The 17,903-nt window shown below is 52.9% G+C and overlaps 1 protein-coding gene across 2 annotated transcripts in view; it reads left to right on the forward strand.

The window, feature by feature from the left end:
• SF3A1 (splicing factor 3a subunit 1) overlaps positions 1–17,415 on the forward strand; it is an 88,490-nt gene extending 71,075 nt beyond the window's left edge. For both annotated transcript variants that reach the window (XM_075319957.1, XM_075319958.1), the window contains exon 16: positions 17,044–17,415. In XM_075319957.1, coding sequence (XP_075176072.1) covers positions 17,044–17,145 — 102 coding nt within the window. In that variant the 3' untranslated portion in view covers positions 17,146–17,415. The remainder of the gene's footprint in view (positions 1–17,043) is intronic.
• Positions 17,416–17,903: the final 488 nt, after the last annotated feature.

The following is a 17,903-nucleotide window of genomic DNA, read 5'->3' on the forward strand; positions in this document are numbered from 1 at the left end:
GTCTATGCTCTCCGGTCCCCCTCAGTTGGAACTAATCCGTACTTCAAGGGGGTCTCAAGCATCACAAGCTGAAGTCTCTGACTCAGATGACAGTCCCAGGCAGCCTAAGCGAGCTCGCTGGGAAAGACCCTCGACGTCATCACACTGCTCAGGGTCTCAGCGAGAAGAGTCTCTCTGTGATGAGACTGAGGACGGTGATCAGGATTCTAATCCTGAGGCCCCTCTCAATCTGGATGCCCCTGATGGTGACGCCATGGTTAATGACCTTATATCGGCGATTAATAGACTGTTGGATATTTCTCCCCCAGCTCCTTCAGCAGAGGAGGCAGCTGCACAGCAGGAGAAGTTCCATTTCCTGTATCCCAAGCGTAAATTAAGTGCTTTTTTGGACCACTCTGACTTCAGAGAATCAATCCAGAAGCACGACGCTCATCCAGACAAGCGTTTCTCTAAACGTTCTAAGGATACCAGTTATCCTTTTCCCTCTGAAGTGGCCAAACGCTGGACCCAGTGCCCAAAGGTGGATCCCCCAATTTCCAAGCTTGCGGCTAGATCCATAGTCGCAGTAGAGGATGGCGCTTCACTTAAAGATGCCAACGACAGACAGATGGACCTTTGGTTGAAATCTGTCTATGAAGCTATCGGCGCGTCGTTTGCTCCAGCATTCGCGGCCGTGTGGGCACTACAAGCTATTTCAGCTGGTTTAGCACAGGTGGATGCTATCATGCATCCAGCAGTGCCGCAGGTGGCGTCCCTAACTTCGCAAATGTCTGCGTTTGCGACCTATGCTATCAATGCTGTCCTAGAATCTACGAGCCGTACCTCTATGGCGGCCGCCAATTCTGTGGTTTTGCGCAGAGCCTTATGGTTAAAGGACTGGAAAGCAGATGCTGGTTCCAAAAAATGCTTAACCAGCTTGCCATTATCTAGAGACAGACTGTTTGGTGAGCCATTGGCTGAAATCATAAAACAGTCCAAGGGTAAGGACTCTTCCTTGCCACAGCCCAGAGCAAGTAAACCTCAACAGAAAAAGTGGCAGTCGAGGTTTCGGTCCTTTCGAGGCTCGGGCAAGGCCCAATTCTCCTCGTCCAAAACGACTCAGAAGGGACAAGGGAGCTCAGATTCCTGGCGGGCTCACTCACGCCCCAGGAAAGCAAATGGAGGAACCGCTTCCAAGGCGGCTACCTCATGACTTTCGGCCTCCTCCCTCCGCATCCTCGGTCGGTGGCAGGCTCTCCCGCTTTTGCGACATTTGGCTGTCACAGGTCAAAGACCGGTGGGTAACAGACATTTTGTCTCGCGGGTACAGAATCGAGTTCAGTTCTCGGCCTCCACTTCGGTTCTTCAGAACCTCCCCACACCCCAACCGAGCAGATGCCCTGCTGCAGGCGGTGGACTCTCTAAGAGCAGAAGGAGTCGTGATCCCTGTCCCCCCTCAGGAACGGGGGCGAGGATTTTACTCCAATCTCTTTGTGGTTCCAAAAAAGGACGGCTCCTTCCGTCCTGTTCTGGACCTAAAACTGCTCAACAAGCATGTGAACGCCAGGCGGTTCCGGATGGAATCCCTCCGCTCAGTCATTGCCTCAATGTCCCAAAGAGATTTCCTAGCATCAATAGACATCAAAGATGCTTATCTCCACGTGCCGATTGCTACGGAGCACCAACGCTTTCTGCGCTTCGTGATAGGAGACGACCATCTTCAGTTCGTGGCTCTGCCATTTGGTCTGGCGACAGCCCCTCGGGTGTTCACCAAGATCATGGCAGCAGTGGTAGCAGTCTTGCACTCTCACGGACACTCTGTGATCCCTTACTTGGACGATCTACTGGTCAAGGCACCCTCTCAGGAGGCATGCCAACTCAGCCTGAATTTTGCACTGGAGACTCTCCAGGCGTTCGGGTGGATCATCAACTTCCCAAAGTCAAATCTGTCACCGACCCAATCACTAACGTATCTTGGCATGGAGTTTCATACTCTCTCAGCGATAGTGAAGCTTCCGCTGGACAAGCAGCGGTCTCTACAGACTGGGGTGCAGGCTCTCCTTCAAAGTCAGTCGCACTCCTTAAGACGCCTCATGCACTTCCTCGGGAAGATGGTGGCGGCAATAGAGGCGGTTCCGTTTGCGCAGTTTCATCTGCGTCCACTTCAATGGGACATTCTCCGCCAATGGGACGGGAAGTCGACATCCCTGGACAGGAAAGTCTCCCTTTCCCAGACGGCCAAGGACTCTCTGCAGTGGTGGCTCCTTTCCACCTCATTATCACAGGGAAGATCCTTCCTACCACCGTCCTGGGCGGTGGTCACGACAGACGCGAGTCTGTCAGGGTGGGGAGCAGTGTTTCTCCACCACAGGGCTCAGGGGACGTGGACTCAGCAGGAGTCCATCCTTCAGATCAATGTTCTGGAAATCAGAGCAGTGTTTCTTGCCCTACTAGCCTTCCAGCAGTGGCTGGAAGGGAAGCAGATCCGAATTCAATCGGACAACTCCACAGCGGTGGCATACATCAATCACCAAGGGGGGACTCGCAGTCGGCAAGCCTTCCAGGAAGTCCGGCGCATTATGATGTGGGTGGAAGCCACGGCCTCCACCATATCCGCAGTTCACATCCCCGGCGTAGAAAACTGGGAAGCAGACTTCCTCAGTCGCCAGGGCATGGACGCAGGGGAATGGTCCCTTCACCCGGACGTGTTTCAGGAAATCTGTAGCCGCTGGGGAAGGCCGGACGTCGACCTAATGGCGTCCCGGCACAACAACAAGGTCCCAACCTTCATGGCACGGTCTCGCGATCAAAGAGCTCTAGCAGCAGACGCCCTAGTGCAAGATTGGTCGCAGTTCCGGCTCCCTTATGTGTTTCCACCTCTGGCACTCTTGCCCAGAGTGCTACGCAAGATCAGATCCGACTGCAGCCGCGTCATACTCGTCGCTCCAGACTGGCCGAGGAGGGCGTGGTATCCGGATCTGTGGCATCTCACGGTCGGCCAACCGTGGGCACTACCAGACCGACCAGACTTACTGTCCCAAGGGCCGTTTTTCCATCGGAATTCTGCGGCCCTCAACCTGACTGTGTGGCCATTGAGTCCTGGATCCTAGGGTCTTCAGGATTATCCCAAGGGGTCGTTGCCACCATGAGACAGGCTAGGAAGCCCACGTCCGCTAAGATCTACCACAGAACGTGGAGGATATTCTTATCCTGGTGCTCTGCTCAGGGAGTGTCTCCCTGGCCATTTGCATTGCCTACCTTTCTTTCTTTCCTGCAATCTGGGTTAGAAAAAGGTTTGTCGCTCGGCTCCCTTAAAGGGCAAGTCTCGGCGCTATCCGTCTTTTTTCAGAAGCGTCTAGCACGACTTCCTAAGGTGCACACGTTCCTGCAGGGGGTTTGTCATATTGTACCCCCGTACAAGCGGCCGTTAGATCCATGGGATCTGAACAGGGTACTAGTTGCCCTCCAGAAGCCGCCCTTCGAGCCTCTGAGGGAGGTTTCACTTTCTAGACTATCACAGAAAGTGGCTTTTCTGGTAGCGATCACATCTCTTCGGAGAGTGTCTGAGCTAGCAGCGCTGTCTTCCAAGGCTCCCTTCCTGGTCTTCCACCTGGACAAGGTAGTGCTGCGCCCCATTCAGGAGTTTCTCCCGAAGGTGGTATCCTCTTTTCATCTTAATCAGGATATCTCTTTGCCTTCGTTTTGTCCTCATGCAGTTCATCGGTATGAGAAGGATTTACATTTGTTAGATCTGGTGAGAGCACTCAGAATCTACATTTCCCGCACGGCGCCCCTGCGCCGTTCGGATGCACTCTTTGTCCTTGTCGCTGGTAAGCGCAAAGGGTCGCAGGCTTCTAAGGCCACCCTGGCTCGATGGATCAAAGAACCAATTCTTGAAGCCTACCGTTCTGCTGGGCTTCCGGTTCCATCAGGGCTGAAGGCCCATTCTACCAGAGCCGTGGGTGCGTCCTGGGCATTGCGACACCAGGCTACGGCTCAACAGGTGTGCCAGGCAGCTACCTGGTCGAGTCTGCACACTTTCACCAAACATTATCAGGTGCATACCTATGCTTCGGCGGACGCCAGCCTAGGTAGAAGAGTCCTGCAGGCGGCAGTTGCCTCCCCGTAGGGGAGGGCTGTCTTCGCAGCTCTAACATGAGGTATTTCTTTACCCACCCAGGGACAGCTTTTGGACGTCCCAATCGTCTGGGTCTCCCAATGGAGCGCCGAAGAAGAAGGGAATTTTGTTACTTACCGTAAATTCCTTTTCTTCTAGCTCCTATTGGGAGACCCAGCACCCGCCCTGTTGTCCTTCGGGATTTTTGGGTTTTTTCGGGTACACATGTTGTTCATGTTGAACGGTTTTTCAGTTCTCCGATGTTACTCGGAGTGAATTTGTTTAACCAAGTTATTGGCTTTCCTCCTTCTTGCTTTTGCACTAAAACTGGTGAGCCAGTGATCCCACTGGGGGTGTATAGCCAGAAGGGGAGGGGCCTTACACTTTTTAGTGTAATGCTTTGTGTGGCCTCCGGAGGCAGTAGCTATACACCCAATCGTCTGGGTCTCCCAATAGGAGCTAGAAGAAAAGGAATTTACGGTAAGTAACAAAATTCCCTTCTTGTCGCTCCATTGGGAGACCCAGACAATTGGGTGTATAGCTACTGCCTCCGGAGGCCACACAAAGTATTACACTCAAAAGTGTAAACCCCTCCCCTCTGCTATACACCCTCCCGTGCATCACGGGCTCCTCAGTTTTTATGCTTTGTGCGAAGGAGGCTGACATCCACGCATAGCTCCACATCTCAGTCAGCAGCAGCTGCTGACTAGGTCGGATGGAAGAAAAGAGGGCCCATATCAGGGCCCCCAGCATGCTCCCTTCTCACCCCACTCTTGTCGGCGGTGTTGTTAAGGTTGAGGTACCCATTGCGGGTACATAGGCAGGAGCCACATGCTGTTTTCCTTCCCCATCCCTTGATGGGCTCTGGGTGAAGTGGGATCCTAATCGGTCTCCAGGCACTGGGACCGTGCTCCCTCCGCAGCCCCTTGGGAATTTGCTGGACGGGAGCCGGGTATCATCAGGGACATGGCCCTGCTACTGTGAGGTACTCTGTGTCCCCGTGGGGACCGCGCATGGAGCGCTTGTGCCATACACACTGCAGCACTGCTGGGTGTGTTAGTGCGCCGGGGAATACCGCGCCGGCCGTGCTTATTTGCCGGCCGCGCTTATAACTTTAGTCCCCGGCTTTTGCGGCCTAGTTTCGCTTATTCCCGCCCACAGGCCTGCCAGTCAGGGGAAGGGCGGGACGCTGCATAGGACGGCAGCACTGAGGGCTGGAGCATACTCTGTATCCTCCTCCCCCCTCACTCAGCACAGTGGGGCACTAGATTCCCGCACTTTCTAGGGCACGCCCACGGCCCCCTCCTCCCCACAGAACGCCGGCAGCCATTACTGTCAGCACTTCTGAAACTGGAGAGGAGAGACAACATCAGGGGGGCCCGGGCACGGATTCTGGTGATCACACAACCGCTGTGAGCGGTCGGTAAGCAGCACCTGAGGTGCTGGCCCCACTGAGTGCCGAAGTGTATATATATATATATATATATATATATATATATATATATATATATATATATATATATATATATATATATATGCTTGTTGTATGGTCGCACTGTTGATATTTGGCTACGGAACTGATCCCCTCAAGGACTCAGTGTCCCCTTGGGGACGGTGCAGAGAGCAGCTTCACCTCAGACTTGGCGACTACCGCGCCGACCGCGTCTGTTTGCCGGCCGCGGTCTGTAACTTTAGTTCCCGGCTTTTGCGGCCTAGCGCCTTAAACTCCCGTCCCTGGCCCTGCCAGTCAGGGGGAAGGACGGGACGGTCAGTCGGAGGCTAGCAGTGACGGCTGGAGCACACTTGGCTGTCCTCCGCCTCCCTCACGTTTCGCTCAGGGCACCAGATTCCCGCACTTTCTTTGTCGCTCCATTGGGAGACCCAGACAATTGGGTGTATAGGCTATGCCTCCGGAGGCCGCACAAAGTATTACACTAAAAGTGTAAAGCCCCTCCCCTTCTGCCTATACACCCCCCGTGCTCCCACGGGCTCCTCAGTTTTTTTGCTTTGTGCGAAGGAGGCAGACATGCACGCACAGCTCCACAGATTGGTCAGCAGCAGCTGCTGACTATATCGGATGGAAGAAAAGTGGGCCCATATAGGGCCCCCAGCATGCTCCCTTCTCACCCCACTCTTGTCGGCGGTGTGGTTAAGGTTGAGGTATCCATTGCGGGTACGGAGGCTGGAGCCCACATGCTGTTTTCCTTCCCCATCCCCCTTAGGGCTCTGGGTGAAGTGGGATCCTATCGGTCTCCAGGCACTGAGACCGTGCTTCATCCACAACTCCTGTGGAGCCTGCTGGATAGGAGCCGGGTATCGTTCAGGGACATGGCCCTGCTACTTGGAGGTACTCTGTATCCCTGTGGGGACAGCGCACAGCAACACTCCAGCTTTGCTGGGTGTGCTAGTGCACCGGGGACCGCGGCGCTGACCGGGTTAATATGTGCCATTACACACTCAGCGTTGCTGAGTGTGTTTATGTATAGGGACTGGCGCACTGACCGCCGCTGCCATGGAAACACCGCGGCGCGGCTGGGACTTGTAGTGCGCCGGGGACTTCCACGCCGGCCGCGCTTTTACGGCGGCCGCGTTCATTACTAGAGTCCCCGGCTTTTTGTGGCCTAGTTTCTTTTCTTCCCACCCCCAGCCCTGACAGGCAGGGGAAGGGCGGGACGCTGCACAGAACGAGCAGCACTGAGGGCTGGAGCATGCTTTGCATACTCCACCCCCCTCACTGTGCACAGTGCGGGCACCAGTTCCCGCACTTTCTGGGTCACGCCCACGGCTCCCTCCTCTCCTCAGGACGCCGGCAGCCATTCCTGTCAGCTCCTCGGACGCTGCAGAGGGGGACACAGTCTGGGAGACCCAGGCAGGGACTCTGGTGGCCTCACAACCGCTTTAAGCGGGTGGTAAGCAGCACCTGTGGTGCTAGCCCCATTGTGCAGTAGTGTAACATTATATGTTTATGGTATATATATTTTACACTGTATGGTGCACAGTTGATTTCTGGCTATATACCCTATTGTGTTGCTCAGGGAAGATAATAGCATGGCGCCCACGAAAGGCAGGGGTGCCAAAACACAGGCTTTTTATGCTGCCTGCGCCGCATGTACGACCCCGCTACCGGCAGGTTCCACTGACCCCCATTGTGTGCACTGTTCGGCCCCTGTGGCACTTACTCAGCCAGAGCCTCTGCTAAGAGGGGCCCAGGGGGAGCCACCTGCTGACACTGTCCAGGTGACGGGGACGGAGTTTGCAAAACTCTCTGAGACTATGGCTAAGATACTAGAAGCCTTGCAGTCCAGGCCGGTATCTCAGCACAGGGACTCTGTTGAATCTTTGTTCCCTGGCCCACCTCAGTTGGACCAACAATGTCCTCCCGGGGTATCTCATGGGTCCCAGGCTGAGGGTTCTGACACAGACCCCAGCCCCAGACCGACTAAGCGAGCTCGCTTAGAATTTCCCTCGACATCATCATATTGTGCAGGGTCTCAGAGGGGGGAATCTCTGGTTGATGAAGCGGAGACAGTTGATCAGGATTCTGATCCTGAGGCCGCTCTCAATCTTGATACTCCTGACGGGGACGCCATAGTGAACGATCTTATTGCGTCCATCAATCTAATGCTGGATATTTCTCCCTCAGCTCCTCCGGCGGAGGAGTCTGCTTCTCAGCAGGAGAAATTCCGTTTCAGGTTTCCCAAGCGTACACCGAGTATGTTTCTGGACCACTCTGATTTCAGAGAGGCAGTCCAGAATCACCATGCTTGTCCAGATAAGCGTTTTTCTAAGCGCCTTAAGGATACACGTTATCCCTTTCCCCCTGACGTGGTCAAAAGTTGGGCTCAGTGTCCCAAAGTGGATCCTCCAATCTCCAGACTGGCAGCTAGATCCATACTTGCAGTGGAAGATGGGGCTTCACTCAAAGATGCCACTGACAGGCAGATGGAGCTCTGGTTGAAATCCATCTATGAAGCTATCGGCGCTTCTTTTGCCCCAGCATTCGCAGCCGTATGGGCGCTACAAGCTATCTCAGCAGGTCAAGCGCAAATTGACGCAGCCACACGCACGTCCGCGCCACAGGTGGCGTCCATAACCACTCAGACGTCGGCATTTGCGTCTTACGCTATTAATGCTGTCCTGGACTCTGCGAGCCGTACGGCGGTTGCAGCCGCCAATTCGGTGGTACTACGCAGGGCCTTGTGGCTACGGGAATGGAAGGCAGATTCTGCTTCCAAAAAGCGCTTAACCAGTTTGCCAATTTCGGGCGACCGATTGTTTGGCGAGCGTTTGGATGAAATCATCAAACAATCCAAGGGAAAGGATACATCCTTACCCCAGCCCAAACCGAACATACCCCAACAGAGGAGGGGGCAGTCGAGGTTTCGGTCCTTTCGGGGCGCGGGCAGGTCCCAATTCTCCTCGTCCAAAAGGCCTCAGAAAGATCAAAGGAACTCTGATGCATGGCGGTCTAAGTCACGTCCTAAAAAGACCACCGGAGGTGCCGCTACCAAAGCGGCTTCCTCATGACTTTCGGCGTCCTCACTCCGCATCCTCGGTCGGTGGCAGGCTCTCCCGCTTTTGCGACACCTGGCTGCCACGGGTAAAAGATCGTTGGGTGAGAGACATTCTGTCTCACGGTTACAAGATAGAGTTCACCTCTCGTCCCCCGACTCGATTCTTCAGGTCATCCCCGCCTCCCGAGCGAGCCGAGGCTCTTCTGCAGGCGCTGGGCACTCTGAAGGCAGAAGGAGTGGTGGTCCCTGTTCCTCTTCAGCAACAGGGCCACGGTTTTTACTCCAACTTGTTTGTGGTCCCAAAGAAGGACGGGTCTTTCCGTCCTGTCCTGGACCTGAAACTTCTCAACAAACACGTAAAGACCAGGCGGTTCCGGATGGAATCCCTCCGCTCCGTCATCGCCTCAATGTCCCAAGGAGATTTCCTTGCATCGATCGATATCAAAGATGCTTATCTCCACGTACCGATTGCTCCAGAGCACCAGCGCTTCTTGCGCTTCGCCATAGAAAACGAACACCTGCAGTTCGTGGCACTGCCGTTCGGCCTGGCAACAGCCCCACGGGTTTTCACCAAGGTTATGGCTACTGTAGTAGCGGTCCTCCACTCTCAGGGTCACTCGGTGATCCCGTACTTGGACGATCTGTTGATCAAGGCACCCTCTCAAGAGGCATGCCAACACAGCCTCGACGCTACCCTGGAGACTCTCCAGAGTTTCGGGTGGATCATCAATTTTCCAAAGTCAAATCTGACACCGGCCCAATCGCTGACATACCTTGGCATGGAGTTTCATACCCTCTCAGCGATAGTGAAGCTTCCGCTGATCAAGCAGCGGTCACTACAGAAAGGGGTACAATCTCTCCTTCAAGGCCAGTCACACCCCTTGAGGCGCCTCATGCACTTCCTGGGGAAGATGGTGGCAGCAATGGAGGCAGTCCCTTTCGCGCAGTTTCACCTGCGTCCTCTTCAATGGGACATCCTACGCAAATGGGACAGGAAGCCGACGTCCCTCGACAGGAACGTCTCCCTCTCTCAGGCGACCAAAGCTTCCCTTCGGTGGTGGCTTCTTCCCACTTCATTATCGAAGGGGAAATCCTTCCTACCCCCATCCTGGGAGGTGGTCACGACGGACGCGAGTCTGTCAGGGTGGGGAGCGGTTTTTCTCCACCACAGGGCTCAGGGTACGTGGACCCAGCAAGAGTCCTCGCTTCAGATCAATGTTCTGGAAATACAGGCAGTGTATCTTGCCCTGAAAGCGTTCCAGCAGTGGCTGGAAGGCAAGCAGATCCGAATTCAGTCGGACAATTCCACAGCGGTGGCATACATCAACCACCAAGGCGGCACACGCAGTCGGCAAGCCTTCCAGGAAGTCAGGCGGATTTTGATGTGGGTGGAAGCCACGGCCTCCACCATCTCTGCAGTTCACATCCCAGGCGTGGAAAACTGGGAAGCAGATTATCTCAGTCGCCAGGGCATGGACGCAGGGGAATGGTCCCTTCATCCGGACGTGTTTCAGGAGATCTGTTGCCGCTGGGGGGTGCCGGACGTCGACCTCATGGCGTCCCGGCACAACAACAAGGTACCGACGTTCATGGCACGGTCTCAAGATCCCAGAGCTCTGGCGGCAGACGCCTTAGTTCAGGATTGGTCGCAGTTTCAGCTCCCTTATGTGTTTCCTCCTCTGGCACTGTTGCCCAGAGTGTTACGCAAGATCAGGGCCGACTGCCGCCGCGTCATCCTCGTCGCTCCAGACTGGCCGAGGCGGTCGTGGTACCCGGATCTGTGGCATCTCACGGTCGGCCAACCGTGGGCACTACCAGACCGACCAGACTTGCTATCTCAAGGGCCGTTTTTCCATCTGAATTCTGCGGCCCTCAACCTGACTGTGTGGCCATTGAGTCCTGGATCCTAGCGTCTTCAGGGTTATCTCAAGACGTCATTGCCACTATGAGACAGGCTAGGAAACCAACGTCCGCCAAGATCTACCACAGGACGTGGAAAATTTTCCTGTCGTGGTGCTCTGCTCAGGGTTTTTCTCCCTGGCCTTTTGCCTTGCCCACTTTTCTGTCCTTCCTTCAATCTGGACTGGAAAAGGGTTTGTCGCTCGGCTCCCTTAAGGGACAAGTCTCAGCGCTCTCTGTGTTTTTCCAGAAGCGCCTAGCCAGACTTCCACAGGTACGCACGTTCCTGCAGGGGGTTTGTCACATCGTTCCTCCTTACAAGCGGCCGTTAGAACCCTGGGATCTGAACAGGGTGCTGATGGTTCTTCAGAAACCACCATTCGAGCCAATGAGAGATATTCCTCTCTCACGCCTTTCGCAGAAAGTGGTTTTTCTAGTAGCAGTCACTTCACTTCGGAGAGTGTCTGAGCTAGCAGCGCTGTCATGCAAAGCCCCTTTCCTGGTGTTTCACCAGGACAAGGTGGTTCTGCGTCCGGTTCCGGAATTTCTCCCTAAAGTGGTATCCCCCTTTCATCTCAATCAGGATATCTCCTTACCTTCTTTTTGTCCTCATCCGGTTCACCAATGTGAAAAGGATTTGCACTTGTTAGATCTGGTGAGAGCACTCAGGCTCTACATTTCTCGGACGGCGCCCCTGCGCCGCTCGGATGCACTCTTTGTCCTTGTCGCTGGCCAGCGTAAAGGGTCACAGGCTTCCAAATCAACCCCGGCTCGGTGGATCAAGGAACCAATTCTCGAAGCTTACCGTTCTGCTGGGCTTCCGGTTCCCTCAGGGCTGAAGGCCCATTCTACCAGAGCCGTGGGCGCGTCCTGGGCTTTGAGGCACCAGGCTACGGCTCAGCAGGTGTGTCAGGCAGCTACCTGGTCGAGCCTGCACACTTTCACGAAACACTATCAGGTGCATGCCTATGCTTCGGCGGATGCCAGCCTAGGTAGACGAGTCCTTCAGGCGGGGGTTGCCCACATGTATGAAGGGGCCGTTTTACGGCTCTATCACGAGGTATTATTTTACCCACCCAGGGACTGCTTTTGGACGTCCCAATTGTCTGGGTCTCCCAATGGAGCGACAAAGAAGAAGGGAATTTTGTTTACTTACCGTAAATTCCTTTTCTTCTAGCTCCAATTGGGAGACCCAGCACCCGCCCCTGTTTTTTTGTGTGTACACATGTTGTTCATGTTGAATGGTTTCAGTTCTCCGATATTCCTTCGGATTGAATTTACTTTAAACCAGTTTATAATTCTTTTCCTCCTTCTTGCTTTTGCACCAAAACTGAGGAGCCCGTGGGAGCACGGGGGGTGTATAGGCAGAAGGGGAGGGGCTTTACACTTTTAGTGTAATACTTTTGTGCGGCCTCCGGAGGCATAGCCTATACACCCAATTGTCTGGGTCTCCCAATTGGAGCTAGAAGAAAAGGAATTTACGGTAAGTAAACAAAATTCCCTTTGGGGTTACACCCACGGCTCCCCCCTCCACTGTACATGCCGACAGACATGTTTTCAGCAGCACATACTGCTTCAGGGTCGGTACACCAGGGGGCTTCTTCTCGATGCTGGGCCCCCTAGAGTGATGAACTGTATATGTGATACACTGTATATATGGCTATATAATGTTTGAATGCAGTTTCACTGGTTGAGCTTCGCCGGCGTTCCCTGTCCAGGCGGCAGGGACAGAGTTACAGCTTTGCTGAGAAACTCTCTGGGTCATTTTCACTATCCATGTCTCAGACTATGGACAAATGGTCGGCTAAGAGACTAGGAGTTTGCAGTCCAGACCGGCCCCTTACTCAGGCCCCGGGCACTGCGGGATCGCCCCAGGCCTCCCTCGGTCGGCGACGAAGCGTGTTCCTGGGGTGGCCTCTAGTTATTACGTGGTAAACTCCAGCACGAACCGCAGTCCCAGTCCGGCTAAGCAGCCTTGCTTGGATTCTTCCCCGACTTCTAGGGTCTCAGCTTGAGGACCCTCTAGAGGATGGGGCGGAGGTCGCAACCCAGGACTCTGTCCGGACGTGGCTCTCAAGGCTTCACAGATTCTGTCCAGAAGCACACCTTCCCGGAAAAGCGTTTTACTGAACGCCTTATAACACACGTTGTCCCTTCCCCTCTGACGTTGTTAAGGTTTCGGCTCAGTGTCATAAGGTGCCCGCCAGTCTCGGACTGGCGGCTAGATCAGTAGTAGCAGTGGCTGGCGGGTCCACGCTCAAGAATGCCACAGACAGACAGAACTCCTAATGGGATCCATCTATGAAGCCATAGGCGCGTCCGTTACCCCAGCCTTTGCAGGGGTGGGCACTCCAGGCTATCTCAGCTGCTCTGTCTCAGATCAATGCGGTCATCCTGTGCTCCGCAATTAGCGTCTTTGACGTCTCAGGCGGTGGTATTTTCATCCTCCGCCGTGCACAGAGAACCTTTTCTGCATGGCGGTCCAGGTCAGGGGAGTGGTCCCCACATGTCCAAGACCGATGTAGGAGACATTCTGTCTTACGGTCACAGGATAGAGCTCAGTTCTCGTCCTCCGACTCGTTGCTTCACAGCATCTCCGTCCCCCGAGCGAGCCGATGCACGTTTCCAGTTGGGGAACACTCCGAAGGCAGGAGGAGTTGCGATCCTCGTTCCCCTTCAAGAACGTAGTCGCGGCTTTTTACTCCAGCTTGTTCGTGGTACCAGATAGGACGGATCACTCCGCCCCGTTCTGGACTTCACACGGCTCAACGGACTGAGAACCTGACGGTTCCGGATGGAATCTCTCCGCTTGCCATCACCTTTGATGGCCCAAGGCGGTTTCCTAACATCAATCGACATCAGGGATGCTTATTTCCACGTGCCGATTGTACCAGAATATCAGCGCTTCCTGCGCTTCGCCATAGGGAGCGAACACCTTCAGTTCGTGGCACTAACTTTCGGCCTGGTGACAGCCCTACGGGCCTTCACCAGGGTCATGACAATGGTGGTAGCGGTCCTACTCTCTCAGGCAATCTGCTGGTCAAGGCCCCCTCTCGGATGGCATGCCAACACAGACTGAACATTGCTCTAGAGACTCTCCAGAGATTCGGGTGGTTCATCAATTTTTCCTAAAGTCAAAATTGACTCCGGCCCAATCACTGCCATATCTCGGCATGGAGTTTTCATACTCTCTCAGCGATAGTGAAGCTTCCGCTGGACAAACAGCGTTCACTACAGACAGGGGTGCAATCGTTCCTTCGAGCCCAGTCACACCCTTGAGGCGCCTCATGCACTTCCTAGAAAAGTTGGTGGCAGCAATAGAGGCAGCTCCGTTTGCGCAGATTCATCTGCGCCCACTTAATGGGACTTTCTCCGCAAATGGGACAGCAAATCGACGTCCCTCGACAAGAACGTTGCTCCTTCTCGGGCAGCCATGGCCTCCCTTCAGTGGTGGCTTCTTCCCACTCTTGTCGAAGGAAAAATCCTTCCTGCCCACATCCTGGGCTGTGGTCACGGCGGACGCGAGTCTCAGGGAGTCTTCCTCCACCACAGGGCTCAGGGTACATGGACTCAGCAGAGTCCTCCCTCCAGATCAATGTTCTGGAGATAAGGGCAGTGTTCTAGCCCTAATAGCGTTCCAGCCATGGCTGGAAGGCAGGCAGATCCGCATTCAGTCGGACAACGCCACGGCGGTGGCATACATCAACCACCAAGGCGGCACAAGCAGTCGGCAAGCCTTCCAGCAAGTCCGGCGGATTCTGCTGTGGGTGGAAGCCACAGCCTCCACCATCTCCGCAGTTCACATCCCGGGCGTAGAAAACTGGGAAGCAGTCTTTCTCAGTCGCCAGGGCATGGACGCAGGGGAATGGTCTCTTCGACCGGACGTGTTTCAAGAGATTGTTGCCGCTGGGGGAAGCCGGACGTCGACCTATTGGCGTCCCGGCACAACAACAAGGTCCCGGCATGCAGGGCACGTTCTCAAGATCACAGAGCTCTGGCGGCAGACGCATTCTGAATTCTGCGGCCTTCAACCTGACTGCGTAGCCATTGAGTACTGGATCCTAGCGTCTTCAGGGTTATCTCAAGAGGTCATTGCCACTATGAGACAGGCCAAGAAACCAACTTCCGCCAAGATCTACCACAGAACGTGGAAGATCTTCTTATCCTGGTGCTCTGATCAGAGTTTTACTCTCTGGCCATTCGCCTTGCCCACTTTCTGTCCTTCCTTCAATCTGGAATGGAAAAGGGGTTGTCTCTCGGTTCCCTTAAGGGACAAGTTTCGGCGCTTTCTGTGTTTGTGTTTCAAAAGCGTCTAGCCAAACTCCCTCAGGTACGCACGTTCCTGCAGGGGGTTTGCCACATAGTCCCTCCTTACAAGCGTCGGCTAGAACCCTGGGATCGGAACAGGGTGATACCGGCTCTTCAGAATCCACCCTTCGAGCCAATGAGGGATATTCTCTTTCACGCCTTTCGCAGAGGGTGGTCTTCCTAGTGGCAGTCACGTCACTCCGCAGAGTGTCTGACATAGCAGCACGGTCATGTAAAGTCCCCCTTCCTGGTGTTTCACCAGGACAAGCTGGTTCTGCGTTCGGTTCTGGAATTTCTCCCGAAGGTGGTATCCTCTGTTCATCTCAATCAGGATATCTTCTTACCTTCTTTTTGTCTCATCCGGTTCACCAACGTGAAAAGGATTTGCATGTGTTAGGTCTGGTCAGAGCACTCAGACTCTACATTTCTTGTACGGCGCCCCTGCGCCGCTCGGATGCGCTCTTGTCCTTGTCACTGACCAGCGTAAAGGGTCGCAAGCTCCCAAGTCAACTTGGCTCGGTGGATCAAGGAACCAATTCTTGAAGCCTACCGTTCTGCTGGGCTTCCGGTTCCTTCAAGGCTGAAGGCCCATTCTCCCAGAGCCGTGGGTGCGTCCTGGGCGTTGCTGCACCAGGCTACGGCTCAGCAGGTGTGTCAGGCGACTACCTGGTTGAGTCTGCACGCTTTCACGGAGCACTATCTAGTGCATACCTACGCTCGGCAGATGCCAGCTTAGGTAGGCGAGTCCTTCAGGCGGCGGTTGCCCACCTGTAGGAAGGGGTCGTTTTACGGCTCTATTACGAGGTATTCTTTTACCCACCCAGGGACTGCTTTTGGACGTCCCAATTGTCTGGGTCTCCCAATGGAGCGACAAAGAAGAAGGGAATTTTGTTTACTTACCGTAAATTCCTTTTCTTCTAGCTCCAATTGGGAGACCCAGCACCCGCCCCTGTTCCCTTCGGGCTGTTATTCTTTGTGTACACATGTTGTTCAGATTGAATTGTTCTTGGTCATGGTTTCAGTTCTCCGAACATCCTTCGGATTGAATTTACCTTAGACCAATTTATAAGTTTCCTCCTTCCTGCTTTTGCACCAAAACTGAGGAGCCCGTGATGCACGGGAGGGTGTATAGCAGAGGGGAGGGGTTTACACTTTTGAGTGTAATACTTTGTGTGGCCTCCGGAGGCAGTAGCTATACACCCAATTGTCTGGGTCTCCCAATTGGAGCTAGAAGAAAAGGAATTTACGGTAAGTAAACAAAATTCCCTTCTTTTGCACTATTTTCATGTTTCAGGATCTATGGCTCAGTGAAGGCTTATTTTTGGCGTCTCGAGATGACATTTTTAACGGTACCATTTTTGCGCAGATGCTACATTTTGATTGCCCGTTATTACATTTTACGCACAATTTGTGGCGAGCAAAAAACGTAATTTTGGTGTTTGGAATTTTTTTGCCGCTACGCCGTTTACCGATCAGATTGATTTTATATTTTGATCGGGCATTTCTGAACTCGGCGATACCAAATGTGTGTTTATTTTTTTAACCCTTTAATTTTCAATGGGGGGTGATTTGACGTTTTTGTTTTTTTTTTTAAACTTTTTCTACTTTTTTTTTATTTTTTTCTATTTTACTAGTTCCCCTAGGGGACTATAAGGATCAGCAGTCTGATCACTATTTCATTTCTGTTGATCACAGCTACACAGCTCAAATCACCAGAAATGCTCATCTTTTGTAACAGCGGCTGCTTAGCCGTTACAGGAACAGAGTCATAATAGCACAGGAGTCATCACATGACACTGTGCTTACCATGGCAACCATCGGTTCTCCCGGTGATCATGTCACGGGGCTTCCGATGGTGGCAGGTAAGTGCACATCACCCGCTGCAGGCATTTAAATCGCACTGTCACAGGTGCGGGTGGATCGCGGATCCACCTGTGACGCACACATGTTTGCTGTGCAAATCAGCTGATGTGTGCAGGAATCACCACAGCAGCCAGAGATGATTACCCCTTGATGATTTAGGACGTACCAGAACGTGCTCGGTCGTTAAGGGGTTAACTATATGACCATTTGCAAAGAAAAGATTTCTGATCATGAACGGTCTCCAATTTTCCTGACTTTTTTTTTTTTCTTCCTGTTTTGGTATGTTCACAATAGTTGACATTTGGATGAGATACTTAAAGTTGAGTTGTTCGATTACTAATTGTTTCCTTTACTGTTCTGCAGGGAATCTTTATTAAAGACTCCAACTCCCTTGCTTATTACAACATGCTGAATGGAGCCGTAATCCACTTGGCTCTGAAAGAGAGAGGCGGCCGAAAGAAATGAGATGTAATAGTAGCAACGTTTTGGTTATTTAGTGACTGTTCTCCAACACAAGTACACAGGTTGTGCTGTCATGTTGCAGTTTCTTCATGTCTCTAGTACACGAATATATACTACAGTAAATAGTTCAATGTCGGATATGAGAGAATCACTTATCATTGCCATTGCTGAGCATAACTGTGCACTTTAATGACTGTATATGCTAGGAGAACATATAATTGATGTGAAAAAAAATCCTGATAAGCATTTCTATTAATAAAGTTTGAGAAGTAACATGTTTTCATGTCTTTATAATTTTTTGAATAATAAATTGTGCCATAAACTGATGTTTTCTTGCTATAGTCTAGCTTTCGCATTGTAAACTGCATACAATACTACTTACATGTATTAGTCCTGGGGAGGCTGTATTATACTTCTGTAAAATTTCTAACCCAGATATTAAAATGAGCATTTTATTATTGGCCAAGATGGAGGATTATACAGTCATTCTGTGACAGTAAGTACACTAATATTCATTAAATCTGAATAAATCTATTTTTCTTCGGCGCTCCATTGGGAGACCCAGACGATTGGGTGTATAGCACTGCCTCCGGAGGCCACACAAAGCAATTACACTAAAAAGTGTAAGGCCCCTCCCCTTCTGGCTATACACCCCCAGTGGGATCACTGGCTCACCAGTTTTCTGCTTTGTGCGAAGGAGGTCAGACATCCACGCATAGCTCCACTGTTTAGTCAGCAGTAGCTGCTGACTCTATCGGATG

Source organism: Anomaloglossus baeobatrachus, chromosome 1, assembly GCF_048569485.1.
Source record: "Anomaloglossus baeobatrachus isolate aAnoBae1 chromosome 1, aAnoBae1.hap1, whole genome shotgun sequence".
NCBI classification, from domain to species: Eukaryota; Metazoa; Chordata; class Amphibia; order Anura; family Aromobatidae; genus Anomaloglossus; species Anomaloglossus baeobatrachus.